Raw genomic sequence first — 20,475 nt, 5'->3', positions numbered from 1 at the left:
GATTATGAAATCACAGTTTTGATCTTTGACACATCAGTTGAAATGGTTGCAATAGCTGAAATGGGTTCTTCTGAACCCTTTCAAAATTAGAAAATGCTGCAGTTGAAGGTTTGAGGTTTTGTTTTGTTGACTATGTACAGTTAAGAAAGTGTTGTAAAAAATGTTTCTAACACAGATTAAATTTAGGAGAGTATTATGGATACATTTGGTTGTTTCTTTGTTTTGTTTTCCAGAAAGCTTGTTATGTAACATTTTCCAGCATATCTTTGCTGGAGGGAAAGATTTTCTGACCTGCTTTAACCTTTAGGGATTCAAGCTTAAAAATTTTTTTTTTCATAATCACCCTAAGACAAGTTCTGATCATGAAGTTCAGTTAGCAGCCTTTAGCCCCAGTTCTCCTGGAGTGACCTTTGATCCAGTTCTTTTTGTTTTAAAGCCTAGGCTTGGAATCTGATTAGACATAACCAGACTGTACAGAGGAAAAGATGTGGACGACTTCTGTGTTGCCCAAGGTCTTGACTTTGGGGGTCCTGGGCCTCCTGATTCAAGCCTCAGGTGAGCAGCTCAGCCAGGCTGACCCTGGGAAAGTAGGGGATGATTTCTGGCGGGGAAATAGAAGGAGTCTTTGATTATCCCATTGGAGTTATTGGGCTTATGCATGGACTAGGGGTAAAGGATTATTGTTAATTTTCTTTCGGGGGGCTGAAGTAGGTTTGCTCTTGAGAAATTGATGTCCCCTACATGTATATTATATCGGTAGCTGGTGGGAGATGGGGATAAGGAAAGCTGAGTCATTTTCAAGTAGGTTAGATAAGCGTGAAGATTGAGGAGAGGATCGTTTTACAGCCTGAAAATAGTACCTTGGCATCTGTGTAAGAACATGCAGCACAGCTTACTTCTTTCCTTTCCTTTCCTTTCCTTTCCTTTCCCTCTTTTTTTCTTTCTCTTTTCCTTTCCTTTCCTTTAAATATTTCATTTTTTCCAATTAAATGTAAGATAATTTCAACATCTATTATATTCCTTAAAACTTTTTCATTGTATTCTTGATAAATTCAATTAAGTTCTCTATTATAGAAATGAGGCCTTTCTCAGAAATATTAGCTTTCTATTTTCCTTCTTGATTGCATTGGGTTTTTGGTGCACTTTTTAAATTTAATGCAATTAAAATTATCCATTTTGTGTTTCATAATGCTCTCTAGTTTTCCTTTAAAGGGTCATCAAGTCTTCTCTTCACCATATATATGACAGGCAAATTATTCCTTGCTCTCCTAATTTGCTTATGGTATCACTTTTTATGTCTAGTTCATGTATCTATTTTGATCTTATCTTGGTAGACAGTGTGAGATGGTGATCTATGCCTAGTTTCTGCCATACTATTTTCCAGTTTTCTCATCAGCTTTTATCAAATAGTTCTTATCCCAGAAGCTTGAGTGTTTAAGTTATTTCTTTGTTTTTATGCTCCCACACCATTATTATGGTAGAAGGGAAGCTTAAACCAACATTTAATGTAAGTTAAAGTCATTCCCATACAGTTTATATTAGATTGGACTTTGGTGTCAGAAGTGCTAATCTTTCAGAGGCATTCCTGATCCTTATATTCTTGAGCCAGGCAGAGTGTGCAGTCTATAGCTCCTGGATTCTTAGGACAGAAAACTGGGGAAAATCTTAAGAACCACTGAATTCAAAGCCCCTTTCCCATTTAATCAAAGGTGGGAAATAGGTTTAGGGAAGAGAAAGAAATTATCAGTTCACTTGGGCAGTAAATGGAAGCGCTGTGATTTGAACCCCTATCTTCCAAGTCCCAATCCAGTACTCTGCATCCCAGCCTTATCACTTATTATTCCATTTACATTTGTTCAATCATATTCAATTCTTTGTAACCCCACTTGGGGTTTTCTGGCAAAGATATTAGTGTTGGTTTGTCATTTCCTTCCCCAGCTCATTTTATAGATAAGGAAACAGGCCAATAGGATTAAGTGACTTGCTCAGATTCATATCGCCAATCTACATCTGGATTTGAGTTCAGAGAAATGAGTCTTTCTTGTTATAGGCCAGAACTTGAAACAAGGTGTTAACTCACTGGAACTGATAGAAGCTTACAGGAATTATTGGATTCCTGGCACATGAACAAATGGACAATAGATTTCTTTTGGACTATTTCTAGAACTTATGGGCATGTATAAATTCTTCATGTTGATTCATGTTGTTACATCACTACTAGCCTGTGTTATATTGCTATGTGCTTATGTAATTTATGTAATTATGTGTAATACCTCCCATATTCTTGAATTTATGTATACCTGTTTCAAGTGAACCCCTTCAGAAACCCGCTAATCTGATTTGATTTCCCATTTTGAAAAAGGGTTGCACTCTTCATGAGGCTACATCATCTTATGTTAAGATGTTACTAGATAGTTTGTCTTATGAAATCTTAACCCCAAGTGATTGGAAATCTATAGCTAGGACATGTTTAGAACCTGAACAAAACTTCTTGTGGCTTTCAGAGTATCATGAATTATGTAGGAGTCAAGCCAGACGCAATAGGCAAATGGGAGTTAATGTACAAATGACCAACTAGCTGGTGAAGGTCAGTATGGAGAGAATTCAGAACAGATTGATTATCCCATAACAGTGTATGAGCAAATTTCTAAGGCTGCAATAAAAGCTTGAAGTTTCCTCCTTGGACAGAAAGATGGAGGTAAAGCCTTCACAAAAATAGAACAAGGTCCCAATGAACCCTTTGCGGATTTTGTGGGACGTTTGCAAACAGCTGTAACAAGAACCATTGGAGAAAATGCAGCTACAGAAATAATGACCAGACATCTAGCTAAGGAAAATGCCAATGAGGTTTGCAAAAGAATTATATGGGGACTACACAAAGATGCTCCTTTAGAGGAGATCATAAGACACTATGCCACAGTGGGCACAAATGCTTATTATACCCAGACTATGATGAACATGGGAAACAGGGTCCCTCTTGGCAAGGGACTTCTAGAGAAACTCATCGATGTTTTCAGTGTAAAAAAGTTGGACATCTGAGAACTCAGTGTAGGTACAAAGATAGAGTGAGAAGACAGGGTGAGAGAAAACCCCAAACCCTATGTCCAAAATGCAACCGAGGCTTCCACTGGGCCTCCGAATGTAGATTGACCCAGAGAAATGAGAGACAGGGCCCAGCTCCAAGATATCATACAAAAGACAAATGGGGCATGATGGCCGCTGAGGTTACACCCAGAGAGTCTTTAGACAGTCAGGACTCTGATGTGATCAATCAGCCTAAAAGTAATCACATGGCAGAAAAAGATTACAATTGGGGAGAATACAGGCTTTTTAACCCAAATAGGGCAGTGTCCAGTGCAAACAGCTTCAATATAATGGCCAGATGATGAGGAAAAATCCCAAAAGTGGTAAATAGAAAGGAATTAGATAGGTTAACTGATTGGGAGAAAGGGTTTACTTATATTTTTATGAGCACGTGGAAAGAGATGGAAAAGGAGAAAAACCTCAAAACAAAGGAGAAGATTTAAGAAACATCTGACACTGAAAGAGCATGGCTGACCAAGCTGACACAAGATGAGACTGTTCCAAGGACTTGAAAACCAGCAGAAATCATTGGATTCCTTGAGATGAAAAATTGTTGATGAGACTATTGCAGTACTTCAAAGCTTGCAGGAATTATTGGATTCTTGGCACATGAACTAATGGACAATGGATTCCTTTTGGACTATTTCTAAGACTTATAGACATGAGACTTAAATTCTCATGATGATTCATGTTATTTGTTTCATCACTAGTAGCCTGTATCATATTGCTACGTGGTTATGTAATTTATGTAATTATGTGTAATATCTCCCATATTGATGGATTTATGTATACCTGTTTCAAGTGAGTCCCTTCAGAAACCCACTAATCTGATTTGATTTCCCATTTCCTTTGGTGTTTTCATCTCCCTTCCTGAGAAGTCAGGGAGGGTGTGACCACCTCCTTTTTATGGTGTTTTCACTTCTTTTTTCAGCAGTCAAGGAAGATGTGATCACCTTTTTTGGTGTTCTCACCTCCTTGACAAGTCAGACAGGTCATGACCACCTCATGTTCTAAATCAAAAGAAAGTGGGAGATGTTATGGGCCAGAACTTGAAACAAGATGTTAACTTGCTGGAATTGATAGAAACAATGCTTATGTTTACACCTTTGAGAGATCACACATTAGCATTAGAGTTCACAAGTTCAAGATTCACAAGTCAGGAACCCACAATCCCACTCTCTTGGAGTAGGAGTCAACCTTTGGGTTCACACCTTTAAGAAATCATATATAAAGAAGCTCTTGGAGCCTCAGTGAGGAGTGAGTGGAGGAATCAGTGGAGGAGTCAGTTGAAGAGACGGATAGAGCCAGAATTCAGTTGGGAGATTGAGAACTGGAGATTCAGAGCTGGAGGCTGAAGCTGGCAGAGGCAAAGGACAAGCTGCAAGAGCTCTTAGAACCAAGCAGGGAGATAGGCCTCTAAGAAAACTAACCAGGCTATTATAAAGGAGGCAATAAAAGATTTGAACTTTTAACAGCTGGCTGCATTTGAGGTGATTATTACACTCAACTGAAACTAAGTCTGCCTCCAGAAGCCCCCCCAAGAAATCTGCTCTCAGAGAACCATTATATTTTAGAAAAGAAGAGAACACTACATTTCCTGATACATACCAATATAGCTAATGTAGTCCAATATAGTCCAAAGTAGCTACATTCCGTCTGCCTTTCTTGTTCTGCCCTATCCTGTCTCCTTCCTTTGTCTTCTCTCTTTCCCATACCCAGAAAGCACTTCCCCCAGCTAGTTTTCTTTAAGACCCTTTATTAAAGACCCAGCTTGTTGCAGAACTTTTCTTGACCCTCCTTTTATCTTTTCATAGCTTTTTGCCAGGACCTCTCCATTATATCTCTCCCTTATATTCCTAGTTATTGGTGCACAGATTATTATTCTCTAAGAGAATGTACATTTGTGCATTTTATCCTCAATTCAGAGCTGAGGGCATTAACCATAATAGGTACTCATTAAGTCTTTTTTCAATTAGTTAATATTGATAAACTATATGGCACTAATTTGTTTGCTCTGTTTTCCTAAATTGGGGTTGTTGGGCAGCAGTTGCTTTGATTTTGAGACTCAGCATTCCCAAAGCTGGACAGCTCCAAAGTTAATGCCAGAGCAGTCTAAAAGTGGAAATGGTCCTTCTCTCTAGTGAGTTACCCATTGCTGGAGAATTTTAAGGGAGATAAAAAGAATCATGACAGAAATGAGAGGAGGCTTTCATTCTCATCTAATTACAAATGCTGGAGGTGGGGGAATGGGACATTTGAACATCACTTTAATCCTCTGTCCCTTTGTTCACAGGGTATAATGCTGATGACCTCATCAGGACTACTGAATCTGGACAGATCCAAGGAAGTAAGATCAGTATCAAAGGCATTGACAAAGATGTCAATATTTTCCTAGGAATCCCTTTTGCCAAACCCCCTGTGGGGGCCCTGAGGTTTTCTCCTCCACAACCACCAGATTCTTGGAGCAATGTGAGAGATGCAACTTCTCATCCACCTATGTAAGCACCTCCCTTTATCCTTCTCTTTCCAAATGATCACAGTACACCATCACATCTTATCCAGCTTTTTATCTCTGTGTGCTTGCCCAGAGTAGACATTTGATAAATATTTGTTGAAGATATGTATCTCCCCCTGGGCTGTGAGGACTCAAATAATTATTTAATGATAATAGATCACATTTATTTGGATTTTAGATAGTAACAGATTTCAGAAAAATACGTGAGTAGTAAATACACATATTGTTACAGATAAAAAAAGAAATGCTAATAGATATAAGAAACAGCCTGGAGGCTTGGTAGATAGAATAATGGGTCTAGAGACAGAAAGACCTGAATTCAAATCTGACCTCAAACACTAGCTATGTAACCCTGGATGTCACTTAACTTTAGTTGCCTCAGTTTCTTCATCTATAAAATTGAACTGGAGAAGGAAATAGCAAATTATTCCAATATCTCCATTAAGAAAATTCCTTGCAAAGTCATGACGAATTAGATACAACAGAACTACCACAGCTATTAAGTGGCTCACTCAAGATCCCAAAGCTAGTAAATAACAAAGCCAGAACTCACAGAGTGATAGGTTCAGAAGTGGGAGGAGATTTTAGGGGACTTGAATCTGAATCCTAGTTTTCGTTTTTAAACACTTTCATGCCTTTTGCATTGGAGACCACGATTATTCTCCATTTCATACCCCAGCCTATGTCCTACCCCTCAACATAATACTCTTCTGTAAGAGAGAAAATCCAACTAATACAAACAGCAGTCAACAATTTTGCTCTAAAAATTCTTTAGTCATTGTCCATTTTGGTCTAGTTCTACTTTCAGTGATCTGCACCAGTTTTTCCAAATTCTTCACATTTATCATTTCTGCCATACAATCACACTGTATGACACACTGATTTGTTCATTTAGTATCTATTTGGATTCCATATTCATTTGTTCTTTAAATTTAAAAAAGTACTTTGTTTCAAACTTAACAATCACCAACAAACCCAACTATTTCAATAAACAATGAACAAGAAAAGTGATTGTATAAGAAGCTGTGAAATGCTTGCAAATCATTGCACCTCTCTCTATCTCAGTTTCCTCATCTGTAAATTAGGGATAATAATAGCACCTACCTCTCAAGGTTAATGTGAGGCCAAATGAAATCAGGTTTATAAAGTGCTTTGTAAACCTCAAAGCACTATATTGATAGATACAAGTTATAATCATTATCCCCCTGTGATTCTATTCAGATTGGTCATCTCTTGTGTTTTTAGATGTTTGCAGGATGTCAGTATCCTAGAAAAAGCTTCCAGAACTGCGAAAATAAACATCCCTACTACTGCCAATTCTGAAGACTGTTTGTACCTCAACATCTATGTTCCTGACCACGCAGAGAAGGGGAACAGATTGCCAGTAAGCAAATCTCTATCATTTCCACATTGGATGAGAAATAGAGCATTACATCTACACTACAGGAGTGTAGGAACTGAATGTGGATTACAATATAACATTCTCACTCTTTTTGTTGTTCATTTGCATTTTGTTTTCTTACTAATTTACTTTGATTTTTTTGTGCAGCAAGAGAATTGTATAAATATGTTTATACGTATTGGATTTAACATATATTTTAACATGTTTAACATATATTGGGTTGCTTGCCATCTAGGAGAGGGGGTGGGGGGAAGGAGGAGAAAATCTGAAACACAAGGCTATGCAAGGGTCAATATTGTCAAATTATCCATGCATATGTTTTGAAAATAAAAGGCTTTATAAAAAATTATTTTTTAAAAGAGAGAATTAGGGCATTAGTACTGGATGAGATTTTAGGGGTTGCTTTATCCCACCAGCATGGGAGCAGTCATCTTCTCTAAACATCTCTGACAAGTCCTTTAGCCTTTCCTGAAGTCCTCTGGGTCAGGGAGCTCACTACTTCCCAAAGCAATGCATTCTTCTCTTGGGCAACAACTCATATTGTTAGGAAATGTTTGCTTCTATGAGACTGATGTAGAGATTAAAATTATCCCACCTACAATAAGAGAGACTGAGGGAAAGGTCTGAGCCAATGACACTTTATTAAAGGGTCCATGGTTCCCTCTAATGAAGTAGAATTCAGATCTTCCTCATGATCTAAGATGTCACCTTCTTCTGGGCCCTATTTTTATAGGAAGAGATGTCAGTCATTCCAGACCAATTTTACCAAATAGAGAATAATTCTTTTGATTGACATGTGATGTATAAGCTAAAATAAGCAATATGTCAGCAGGGTCACAAGTTGGATGAAGCAAGGAGTATCTCCACATAAGATGGATAGTCTTCTTAATTTGAGCAGAAGGAAACAGGTCACAGCAGAAGCTCACAGTTAGTGACCTAAATGGTCATAAGATGGCCATCTACTCTTATTGAACAAGTGATTGGTCCAGAGGTACAAAAATATTTGGGGGGATTTCCCGTGTAATCATAATCTCTGCCATGCTGGGCTTGGTCACCATCACAAGGCAAAACAAGGATGGAAGGCTTTTAGCTAACTTCTCATAATTAAGCAAGGGAATTTATAATCTGCAGCTCACTGATCTAGGGCCTTGCATACAGAACTTTGATGTAATTCTATCAATTTGATTAATACTAATTGGAATAGAGTAGAAGGTCCAAATAAATTATTTCTCTCACTGAAATCTACCTGTGTATAGTTTCAAGTTGTGTAGGTGGCACAGTTGATAGAGTACTAGTTTTGGAGTCAGGAAGAGTAATTTTCCTCAGTTCCAATCTGGCCTCAGATACTTTGTAGTTGCATGATCCTAGACAAGTCCCTTAATCCTAGACAAGTCCCTTAATCCTAGTTACCTTAGTTTTTGCATCTGTAAAATGAGCTGGAGAAAGAAGTGGCAAACCACTCCAGGAGCTTTGCCAAGAAAACCCTAAATGGGATCATAGAGACTTGGTCATAACTGAAAATGATTGAAAAAACTTCAGGGAGTTAGTTCTATGATCTGGAATAATACTGATATAAACTGAGATCTTTTGGGGGGAAGAGTTGGAAAGGACCTAATGTAAACTGTGTCCCTTTCAGGGGGAAAGGTGGTCCTGCTCTCAAACCCTCCTGGCCTCTGGGAGGGGCTCCACCCTCCTAGGGGAAACTCCAAAATAAGTAATCTCATTCAATCAAAGATCTTGGCCAGGGGCATAATCACCGCCCTCTATTGAGTTGGAGATTAGTCCTTCCAACTGCTCCCAGACTGGGGGTCTAGGGAAAACCTGATAAAACCCGAAGGCCTTTCAATCCACCTTTGCTAATTCCTAAGAGGAGTTTGCCCTCTAAGAAAGCTGTTTTCTTAGCATAAATAAACCCATTCTTTGCCACAAACCTCTTACCTGTATTCATTGGGGTTTCAAATCACAAAGTCTGCTACAGGCCAAGGGGATCCCATTGCTGTTAGGGGATCTCTCAACCCTCAATTTCTCACATGTCATCAATACCAATTTCTGCTGAAGGTTATTACTACTAAAGAACAGCAAAGCATTGATAAAGTTTGACATTTAAAACACTTCTCGTGCTGTCCATTCCAATCATTTCATTGTTGTAGACAGCTTTACTGGTGGAAGCTTCCTCTATTGATGAAAAGAGGCACAATCTTTTGCAACTTAGAATCTTAGAGCTGTTTTATATGGAGAGTTGGAGGAGAGATGGATGCAGTAGCAAACAGACTGGATAGAATAGTGAAAAGAACATAGGGTTTAGAATAAGAATTCCTGAGATCAAAGCCCAGCTCTACTATTTATTATGAGTGAACTAAACTTTTCTGGGCCTCATAGTCGTTCTGGTTTCCTAATGTTCCCTCACCATAGCTTAACTTTGATTGAAAGTTACTGTGATTTTCCAAAGTGAAGATGGAGTATGATCTCTGGTGTCAGTGAAATAAAATTGAAATGACATCTCTTCTTGCAACCACACCTCCACAATGTAGGGATTAAACACAGGCTTATTGGAAGGAGAAGGGTTAAAGAAGGAGTTTTCAATCAGTTAAAACTTCTCCCTATAAAGTAACTTATAAGACAAAAAAAGAAAAAGGAAAGAAATTTACTTTGATAATTTTGTTATATATTTTAAAAGAATAGCAAGTTGTATGTAGATTTTCAGTTTCATGTGCAGTAATCTTTTTTAAATCATATTGTGCTATGGAAATGTTTTTTTTATTCCATAAAGAAAAAAACCAATAAAAGAAAAAAGACAATATTTCTGGTAATCTATTCAAACAACATATCTTGGCTTTGGGAGAGCAGTTTTATGGTTACATAAAAAAGTTCTCTGGGCTACAGTTGAAACACCCACAAGATGATGTGACATGGAGAGCTTATTGCCCATAGCTTATTCTCTATTGTCTGGTTGGGTTTGTGTCCCTTAGAAAGAAGTCATGTCTTTTTTTCCTGTTTCAAGGGGAAAGAAGGATCCTTTAGAAGAAAGTGTTTTGCCCTGTGTGTGTGTGTCTTTGGCAGCAGGAGAACCTCAGGGAACTGGGTCTGCCAGGAAGATTCCAAGGAGGATCTAAATTGCTTTTGAGTAAAGCCAAGTAGACTTTTATCTGAGAGTAGCTCTGATGCATAGTCTGTCCATTCTAGATATACCATGTCTTATGAGTGAATTCACTCACATTTAGAGCTACTTTCTTGAGGGTCACAAGATAATAAGATACAGTATTTTCCTGTTGAGCAAGGGAGCCTAACTATATATAGGCTTTGTCCGTGTAAGAAAAACTATATCTGATTCCTGCAGGTGATGGTGTGGATCCATGGTGGTGGTCTCGTTATTGGCTCTGCTTCCATGTATGATGGTTCGATATTGTCTGCTTCCCAGAATGTAATAGTGGTGACCATTCAGTATAGACTGAACATCCTTGGATTCTTCAGGTAAGATATGATCCCAGTAAAATGGAAGTACAAGCCCTGATGAGCTTTCAGATGATAGACAGATAGATCAGCAGACAGACAGCAGGTACATTTATTAAACACCAGGCACTGTACTAAGTTCTGGGGATTCAGAACAAGAAAACAAGATGGCCTACTGTGTTTACTCAGCCTACTGCATTGTATAATAATGAAGCTCATGATTACATTAACTTTTCAAGCATCACTTTTCTGTAAAAAGAAAGAACTTTATTTCTAAAGTTGCTTATTTCTTTCATTGTGTTCTCTAGAGTGCCTGCTCCATAAGTAACAAACTTATTTTCCTCTTTCCCTTTTTACCCTTTCTATGTACTTGGGTTCACTAAAATCTGACTCTTTTTTCTTTATGTAAGTGATTATTTCCAGTACTATTTGCATTTTCAATTATACCTCCAACACAGGGATGCCAAAATACTCCTTGTTTCCCACTACCACTTTCAGATTCTCTCTACCACCATCACTCAGTAACTTCTCCTTTCATGTTCATTCAACACATATGTATTATCCAATCAAGGGTTCTATTAGCTGTTATTTGCCATTCTCTAACCCAAACTCTTAAATTGTGGTTCATGAGCCCATATGGGTCTCATAACTGAATGTGGGGGTTGTGAAATTATGAGTTATTATTAGTAAATGTTTGATTTGTATAGCCATTTTACATACCCATACACTCATGGTTACATAAAAATTTATTGTGGAAAAAGGAAACATGAGTGAAAAAAAGTTTAAGAAAAAAGTTCCTGCTCTGGAATATCCATCTTACTTTCTTAATGAATTTAGTGCCTTTTTTAAAAACAGTTTTTCTCTCTTTCCCACCTCCCACTTTCATAAAGATAGTCTTCAATATTCATATTGATATTCCCTTAAACTTTCTAACTTTCTAGTTCTTCAATGTATCTATTTCTCATAATCTACTCCTCCACCTTACCTCAGCTACATACAGAGATGGTAACACCTTTGATTTTTACCATAAATCATGAATGTTCCATTTCTATATTCAATAACTCTGGAATTCCTCTATCCAGTTAAAATCTTTTATCATTCCACTAGATTTTCTGCCTTGTAACTCTTAACATTGTTCTTCATTCTCACCTTGATATTCAATCCCCTCACCTTCCCTTCATTACCAGGCCATCACCCCTGCCCAGTTATAATTTCTTTTTTCTCCATTTTAATCCCTTACTGAAATACTTCATCTCTATAATGACCCCTTATCCTATTATAAATCTTTCCTTGCCAAACCTCAGCCATGGGTTACTTCTGCTTTTGCTCTTCCTTGCATACTGCTGAAAAAAGCTAGAAAAAAATCATGAAACCGTGTTGCCTGGATCCATACAGAGATTAATGTTACATATTACTGGGTCCTCACTATAACAAGGCAACCTTTTTGCACCTTCATAATCAATTCACAACCTCATTCACCAGGGGAATCTTTCTAAATCTTTGCATCTTCCTTAAGTTTTTCATGGTTCCTCCTCTCCTCACCATCTCAACTCAGAACCTCACTTTATATTTTGCTGGGGGGGGGGGGTGGCAATGAAGTTATCATTGAGCTTTTCCCCTCTTCCTTATCTCCCATTGGTCAGATAGCTTTTATTACTATCTCCTCCTTTATGTCCAGCTTACACAAAGAGGAGAACCTTTGCTAAGGCTAAGCTTTCTATACACACACACTAACACACACACACACACACACATACACGATTCAGTTTTCTTCAGAAAATTGCTTTTCCAACTATTCTCATTTTCACTATTTTCTCTCTCCCTTTTCTCTGTTTTTCTTCTCTCTCTCTCTTTTCCTCTGTTCCTTCCTCCCTCCTTCCCCTCATCCCCCTCTCCCCTTCCTTCTGTCTGCTTCCCCCCAACTTATAAACACATCTGTGTCTCTCCTCTGTCCTCAACAAGCATTTGTATAAGCATTTTTTCAAGCATTTATTATATGCCAACAACTGTGGTAAGTGCTTGGGATAGAAAAGAAAATCAATTTCTACCCTCAGAGAATGCAATTCTAATGGAAGATAACATATAAATAGATATAAAATACATATAATGTAATCTCAGGGGGAAGATGCAACTGTTATGATTTTTGAATAAATTGTGTCATGTTGTTAAAAATGAGAGATCTCCAATCTGGATCACAGGCTAAGTGGTCCCAAGGATCATAAAACCTTTAAGCAATAACAGACAGCCAGTACTTTCTCCCTCCTCTAACTTAAATTCAGATACTGTGAATAACCTCAGCTCCTGAATGGACTCCCAGCTGACTGCTTGGTTGTGTCTAAGTCTGGCATCAATAAGTGATCCTGGGGAATTTCCCCACCACATCTCAGTCTGATTCAGAATACCCTCTCTCACATCTGGTGCTGAATGTCAAACTTATAAAACTGACCTACTCAGATCCTACTTTGAGTGTACACCACATGGTAATAAAGCTCATGCTGATGCTTGCTTCCCCAATATCAATTTTCTATAAATTCTCAAACTGGGGTTTTTAATCTAGAAAGGCCCTAACAGTGGGGTATGGGAAGAGGGGAGATCTGTGAAGAAAGTAGGATTAGAACTGCCTCAAATTCCTTTAAGGAAAAAAGCCTCTCCTTGTCTTCTTTAATGTAAGAGTCTTTCCTATAGGCTCATTCCCAGTCTATTAGTATAGCTCTTATTTGGCAATGGCAATAATTTGGCAATTATTTCCATACTGTCTCCTCCATTAAACTGTAAACTCATGAGGGCAGGGACTATGCTTATCTTTTTTTGTTTGCCCAGGGTTTGGAATAGTGCCTGGCACATAATAAGTACTAGGTAAATGTTTCTTGATTTGACTTGTCACTATAATTGGGGAAGACAAAACAGAAAGAGAACTTTTAAAAATAAAGGAAGGGAAAGAGAGAATGGCGGCAAGACAACTGGTGTGGAGGTGGAACAGATCTGGATGATTTGGTCTTTAAATCTCAAATCCTATGAACCTGGTGCTCTCCTTCAGAATTCTCAAACTTTTGTCTATTATCTGTATTTTAGCACTGGGGATGAGTATGCACCTGGCAACTGGGGCTACCTGGATCAGGTGGCTGCCCTGAAGTGGGTCCAGAAGAACATTGCTCACTTTGGAGGAGATCCTAACTGTGTGACCATTTTTGGCGAATCTGCTGGAGGAACTAGCGTTTCTTCACATGTAGGTGGTAAAGAAATGACCCCATCCTGAAGGAGCCTCTTGTAGCCAAACCCAAGATCTAGTCTCACAGATCTAAGTTTTTCTTCTTCTTCTATTCTCTTCCCCTGTTGAGAACCACTGAGGCTGAGGATTTATTTCTCTAAAGCTGGTACCTTTCTTTGCCTTTCATTTGGAGATCCCACTACATTCCCCTGCCCTAATCCCAACAGATTATCCAAGCTGTTTTTATTGGAAAGAGAAGATGAGTTAGATCTTTCTAAAAGCTTACTACCAACTTTGAGTAAGAGGAAAATAAACGTACAAGGTAATGATGAAATTATTCAAAGCCCAACGGAATCACAATTTTGCCCCTGAGGTGCATCTCTTCTCAATACAGTTCAGAACCTCTCTGTACCTTCTCAAGTGGTCTTTATGATTACCTGTGACCACAGATCTGCTTTTTCCCATCTTTTGCCAATGAAAATTTAGTATGGTTGACCCTTATATGACAGACATACAATATGGCAGGGGGTTTAAAGACAAAGAGCTTTTGTCTTGGTAGCCTTCCTTCCCCAGAAGTTTGTGCACTATTTACATATCCTCCAGGCTGTGATAAAGCATGGGAGGAAGACTTCAATGGAAAAATGCTAAAAAAGAATAGCTGATGGGAAAGTGAAAAATTCCCATGATATCATGGGGAGGAAAGCTGTTAGATTTGGAGTCATTTGATCCTAACAACAACCTTGAACTTTCTCATAATTAATAAACAAACAATAATAAACAATGTGATCTAATAAAGAGGTAGGGCATAGGAATAGCACTGTTGTGTTAAGAGCACTGGCATTTTACCATACCTTGTTACTAAACCATCCTAAAAGTCACCTGGGCCATGAGCATGGCTATTTAGCCTTCTTTTTTGTCTATGTTATAGACCTGAGTGTGCTAAAAGACCCAAAGGCCAAAGTCCCATAGAGAGGTCTCTGTTTGTAACTGCCCTAGATTGTTAGTTTAGGGGAATGGCCTGCAGGGTAAGTAACAGTCCTGACTTTCAGTCTCACAGTCTCCTCTGTCTCTGTTAATCCAGGAGTGTCTATGGCTCCCATAACTGCTTCCTCTTCCCCTCTGCTGTGTTTTGCTCCTCCAGGTTCTGTCTCCCATGTCCAAAGGGTTGTTCCACAGGGCCATCATGCAGAGTGGTGTGGCCATCCTCCCAGGCTTGATTTCTTCCAGCTCAGAAATGGTTGCAAATGTAAGTTCCTTATCTTTTAGTCTTTAAGATCCCTTTCATCATTCCTTAAGTTTATTGATCTCCCAACCCCTAGCCTAGTTCCATCAACTTTTGGGCTCTCCTGAGTTATAAGAAAGTATGCTGAAATGCTATCGAATGTCCAAACTAAAGGTTATCACAGAGATTATCCAACTACCTCATTTTGCAGAAGAAAAAACTGAGGCACACAGAGGGAGGATTGAGTTTCTGATTCTGTTTCTTACTATGTCTGTGATTTTAGGAAAGTCATTTTCCTTTTTGAAGCCTCAGTTTCTTCTGTAAAAATGCATTAGATTTAGACTAAAATTCCTTCTAACTCCAAATTCTATTTTCTGACACACCTCAGAACAGCAGGAAAAGTTCTTCAAAGGTGCTCAGGTACAGATTAGATGAAGTCAACTGTGAGGTTCCTTCTACAGTTCTGTCATTCTGTGACTTGTTCAAGATCACACATGAGTTGGTGACTAAACTGGGACCAGAAGTGAGGTCTCTGAGCCAATGTCAGGATTCTTTCAATGTATCAGATTCCTTTGTGTCTCCTTTGTTCTCCCTAAATAAATGGGGTTAAACTCTTTGGGAGCAGGGACTATGTCTTCGTAACCTGCCCCTGCCCATCTCCATCCCTACCAGCTGGCATGAACCCTATACATGAGAGACAGATTCCAGGTTAGTCTCCTTTTCACTATTATGTATCATCACCTATAGAAATGATCCTATGCTAGGTTATAGATGAGTATGATAGGATTTCTCTATTGTGATACTGGCCAGAGATTCTTCTATGAGAATTTTAATTCTTTGTGGGCGCCTATTCTCAGGTCATTGCCAATCTGTCTGCTTGTGAGAGATACAGTTCTGCCTCCATGGTTCAGTGCCTTAGGAGAAAATCTGAAGAGGAGATCCTGGCCATTGGCAAGGTATGTAATCTGAGAAGGATGGGGTCCAGTACCAACAAAAGCTGCCAAAACAGCTAAGGGCAAACCTGGATACCCACCCCTGATGCCTTTTCCTCCTACCTTCCATTGGTGGGGATTGAGGTGAAGATCTTGGGAATGTCTTTTAGTCTCAGTTTCCCCCTATTAACATGAGAATATTTACTAGATGATCTTCAAGGATATTTCCACCTCCAATATTTTATGTTTGGAGGTCCCTTCTACCTCTGATGTGCTTTCTATGATCTCTTCTACTTCCTACATTCTCTGTTCTAAACTTTTTGAGTATGTTCTAAAGTTCCATCCCTTCCACTTTGACTTATTATGTCCTAAGAATCCTTTTAACAGTCTGCATTGTAAACATTTCAGGTTCTAAGATTCTAACTTTTTCATTCTTTAGTTTCACAATCCTTCCCACACAGATATTCTCTGTTTATAGAATCACAGTTTTAGAACTGGAAAAGTTCATTCTAATTTGATTCTAACATTCGGAGTTCCAACATTATTTGTTCCAAGTTTCCTTCCATTGCTGATATTATACTTTACAAGTTTTTTCCCCAATTATAACATTCTTTGCTCCAAAATTCTATAAATTAAAATATGAAGACTAGTTAGGTGGTACAATGGTTAGAGTGCTGGGAAAAAATGGCCTAAGTTAAAATCTAGCCTCAGATTTTAGCTGTCATTTCATTTGTTTGCTCAGTTTCGTTGTCTGTAAAATTAGGGTAATAATAACACCTACTTTTCATGTTGTTGTGAGGATCACTGAGATAATAATTGCAAAATACTTATTAGCACAGTGCCTGTCACTTAGAAGTGCTAAATAAGCGTTAACTATGATAAAGATTACGGTGGTGGTAGTGGTGGTGAGCCCTTCTAGCTCCAATATTCTGTTTTTTGTCACCTTTGAAATCTAATACTCTGTGGATTTTTGGAAAAAAGAATCACAGTTGTGACAAGATGCCCTGTATCCCCAGGGATTGATAGCTCACAACTAAATATTCCTTTCATTAAAATATAAAAATATGTTTTAGGTATATTATCTCATGTCAATAATTTTGTAATAACCATTTGCCATTGATAGGTCAAGTATGATATAATTCCCAAATTACAGACCTGGGAATTAAAACCATTGAATGGAAGCAACTAAAGGATCTATTTGCTTTTATATTTATATTTCCAAAACCCGGGACAGTTTGTTGATTGATATGTTGATGGATATTTTATAGAGAGGAAACTGAGTCCCAGAGGCTCAAATGTGGTAAATGTCACACAGCTTGCAACTTTCAAGACTGATACCTGACCTCAGGTCTTTATGATCAAGATCTTTATTCACTACAATACATTGCTTCCTCAAAGAATTGGAATTCTTTTCCTGTTGTCATTTCGTAGTTAGTTTTAGAGCCAGATTGAGCTGTAAAACCAGATGTAATTGTTCAGTCACTTTTTTAGTCATGTATAATTCTTCATGACCCTATGTGGGGTTTTCTTGGCAGAGATACCGGGGTTTTCCATTTCTTTTTCCAGCTCATTTTGTAAATGAGGAAACTGAGGCCCAACGAATTAAGTAACTTGCCCAGGGTCACGTCCAGATTTGAATTTAGGAAGGTCACCCTTACTCTAGGCCTGGTACTCTATCCACTATGGTACCACCTAGCAACCTCTTCATCTAATTACTCAATTATTCTTTCCTTCCTTCCTGACTCTCCTTCCTTCATTCTGAAAACTAATATGTTTTTCAACCTGATTTGCTGACAGTTTTCTCATCTGGAAAATGAAGGGATTGAACCAGATGATCTTCTAACATATTTCCCAGTTCAACTATGCAATCTTATGAATATTCTTTGCTTTGAGGTCTAGTTTAATTTTGGCCACAGCAGATGCCAAGAAGATGAGAGAAGAAAGGATTCCTGACTTTCAATCAAATTGAAGCCTAGAATTCCACCAAGAACACTTTGGTGCCTCAATGACTTTCATATGCCCTGAATGTATTCTATGCTCCAACCAAACTTATCTGTCTTCAGTCTTTGAAATGTTCCTTGTACTCTCTTATCTCTGTGCCTTTTCTCAGGTTGCCTGAGGTTTTTGCTTAAGGTTATAAAGTCTATTAGCAGTGGAGTCAGGACCAGTATCCAGATCTAAAGAATTTGAGGAAAGTGCTGTCCTGTTGGTTCTTCCAGAAGAATTTCTGGAGTAGCTTCTGTGTCTGGATATGGAGGGGACACAAAGTTGAGAAAAGGAAATGGGTGAAAATGTGTAAAAATAGCAGGGCATACACAGAGGGAGTCACAAGCTCATTCTATGGGAGATCTGAGGGAGAAAAAAGTCCTCTCAGCTGCTATGTCAGGGAAGGATTTCTGAAAGATATGGCAGTTAAATTGCCTCCTGAAGGAAGAGAAGAATTTCAATACATAGCAAGGCAGAGAAGGTCATTTTAGCCAGGTGGAGTGAAGTGAGCCAAAGCAGAAAGATAGGGAAGTGTAAGTGAGCCAAAGTAGAAAGATAGGGAAATGTGTCTACCATTCAGTGGAAATCTGGGAATCTATAAGTGGTGAAGTATAGTATATGTGGCACAGTCACAGTCTCAACTCAGACTACTTCCAAAAAAGAGTCCAAATAAATGATAAAAATGTCTGAAATAGGAGAATAACAATGAGAATGATGACAAAGTGATACAAGGAAGGAATATTAGATAGACTTGTCTTTTATTTTTATTTTTTCTGCTTCTTTCTTCAGCATTTCAACATAATCCCTGGTGTAGTTGATGGACAATTCTTCCCCCAACATCCTGAAGAGTTGCTGGCTGCAGGAAAGTTCCACCAGGTCCCCTCCATCATTGGCATCAACAACCATGAATATGGCTGGGTCATTCCTGCTGTAAGATTCTAGGATTTCCAATTCTGTGCCAGCTTCTTTCTAATTTCTCTAAAGAATGACAGTTAGAGTTGGACAGGATCTTGGTAACCATGGAGGCTAACCCAGAGCTGGACAAATGGATATCCAGCCTCTGCTTGAGTGTGCTCCAAGGAGGGAGAACCTCCCACCTCTTGAGGCAGCACATTCCACTTTTGTACAGCTCCAATTGTTCATAGACTACCTTTATATCAAGTTGAAATTTATTTCTTTTTATTACTTTTTAAAAATCTATTAGTTTTTGATATTTAATTTTATAAGATTTTGATTTTGATTTTCTCTTTTTCATTCCTCTTACCCCTCTGCAAGATGGCAATCAATCTGATAATGTTATACACGTACAATCATATTTAACATGTTTATACATGTCATGTAACTGTTGTGAAAAAAAAATAGCAAAAAAGTGAAAACTGTAAGCTTTAATCTGCATTAAGATTCTATGACTCTTTGTCTGGATCTGGACTACATTTTCTACCATGAATCTTTTAGAATTATCTTTGATCATTGTATTGCTGAGAAAAGCAAAACCTACCAGAGTTGATCATCTGCACAATGGTAATTTATTTCTTTTTAAATTTTGACCTGGTGTTCCCAGTTCTCCTTTTAGGGAAAATAGCACAAATGAAATGTCTCTTCCACATGCCATCTGCCAGCTATCATGTCTTCCCCTGCCCTTAGTTTTTTCTTTGATCAGCTAAACAAGTTCAATTCATCCCTATAGAGCAAGAACATGAGCCTCTTCTTCAGCTTCTTTACTTTTGCCTAAAATGTGCTCCCTAGAATTAAACAAAAAAGTCTAGATATACAGTTAACTCTTCCACATCACAGAGCCTAGGGATGTAGCCCCTTGAAATTTGGAAAATCCATGTAAAATTTTTGCCTCCCCCCTTCACAGCAGATAAGAAGACTTAATTATTGTATTATTAAAAGATAAAATGTGTTATATGCTATGCTATACACATATTTTATATATTTCTGAAGTTCTAAACTTTTTTTGTATCATCTGATGGCCTTTACCTGTTATTTGCAGCTTCTATAAAACTCTCCCCAAATTCCCATTTAATTTCTTACACCTATCCTCAATATATTGAAATTGCAATGAAGAAAGTCACATTGTGGAATGGATAAATGTAATCTCTCCAGGGTATCAAGGGCTATCTCTTAACTCAGCTCACATCACTTTGCTTTTAGGTTGACATTACCTTACTGACCCCTTATGGGTTTGTGGTTCATTAAAATCCCTAGAATTTTTTCTTTCAATGGCTGTTTTACCCATTGGTACCCTAGGATATCAGGACAATTTTCTTGGATGATGTTTTGAAAGATGGTGTCTAGGCTCTTTTTTTCATAGTGGTTTTTAGGTGTCCAATAATTCTTAGATTGTCTCTCCTAGATCTGTTTTACAGACCAGTTGTTTTTCTGATGAGCTATTTAACATTTCTTCTATTTTTTCATTTTTTGGCTTTGTTTGACTGATTCTTGATGTCTCATCAAGTCATTCACTTCATTTGTTCAGTTCTAATTTTTGGTGAATTATTTTCTTCAATTAGCTTTGTTATCTCCTTTTATATTCGGCCAATTGAACTTTTAAATGAGTTGTTTTGCTTATTGGATTTTTTTCCCATTTCACAAATTCTGTTTTTCAAGATGTTTTCTTTCTCCATTTCACTCAAACTATTCTTTAAGGAGTGATTGTCTTCAGACAATTTC

The 20,475-nt window shown here is 38.1% G+C and overlaps 1 protein-coding gene and 1 long non-coding RNA gene across 2 annotated transcripts in view; one reads left to right on the top strand and one right to left on the bottom strand.

Annotated features, from left to right (window-relative positions):
- Nucleotides 1-356: 356 nt before the first annotated feature.
- The window catches only part of LOC100927475 (pyrethroid hydrolase Ces2e), a 27,122-nt gene continuing 7,003 nt past the window's right edge, over nt 357-20,475 (top strand). The window contains exons 1-8 of the mRNA XM_003758395.4: nt 357-555; nt 5,378-5,582; nt 6,845-6,983; nt 10,339-10,472; nt 13,524-13,677; nt 14,801-14,905; nt 15,739-15,837; nt 18,589-18,729. Coding sequence (XP_003758443.1) covers nt 486-555; nt 5,378-5,582; nt 6,845-6,983; nt 10,339-10,472; nt 13,524-13,677; nt 14,801-14,905; nt 15,739-15,837; nt 18,589-18,729 — 1,047 coding nt within the window. The 5' untranslated portion in view covers nt 357-485. The remainder of the gene's footprint in view (nt 556-5,377; nt 5,583-6,844; nt 6,984-10,338; nt 10,473-13,523; nt 13,678-14,800; nt 14,906-15,738; nt 15,838-18,588; nt 18,730-20,475) is intronic.
- LOC116421333 overlaps nt 18,694-20,475 on the bottom strand; it is a 23,539-nt gene continuing 21,757 nt past the window's right edge. The window contains exon 3 of the long non-coding RNA XR_004231655.1: nt 18,694-18,777. This is a non-coding gene — a long non-coding RNA (uncharacterized LOC116421333). The remainder of the gene's footprint in view (nt 18,778-20,475) is intronic.

Source organism: Sarcophilus harrisii, chromosome 2, assembly GCF_902635505.1.
Source record: "Sarcophilus harrisii chromosome 2, mSarHar1.11, whole genome shotgun sequence".
Lineage (NCBI taxonomy): Eukaryota > Metazoa > Chordata > Mammalia > Dasyuromorphia > Dasyuridae > Sarcophilus > Sarcophilus harrisii.
This window is presented reverse-complemented; position numbering and strand designations above follow the sequence as displayed.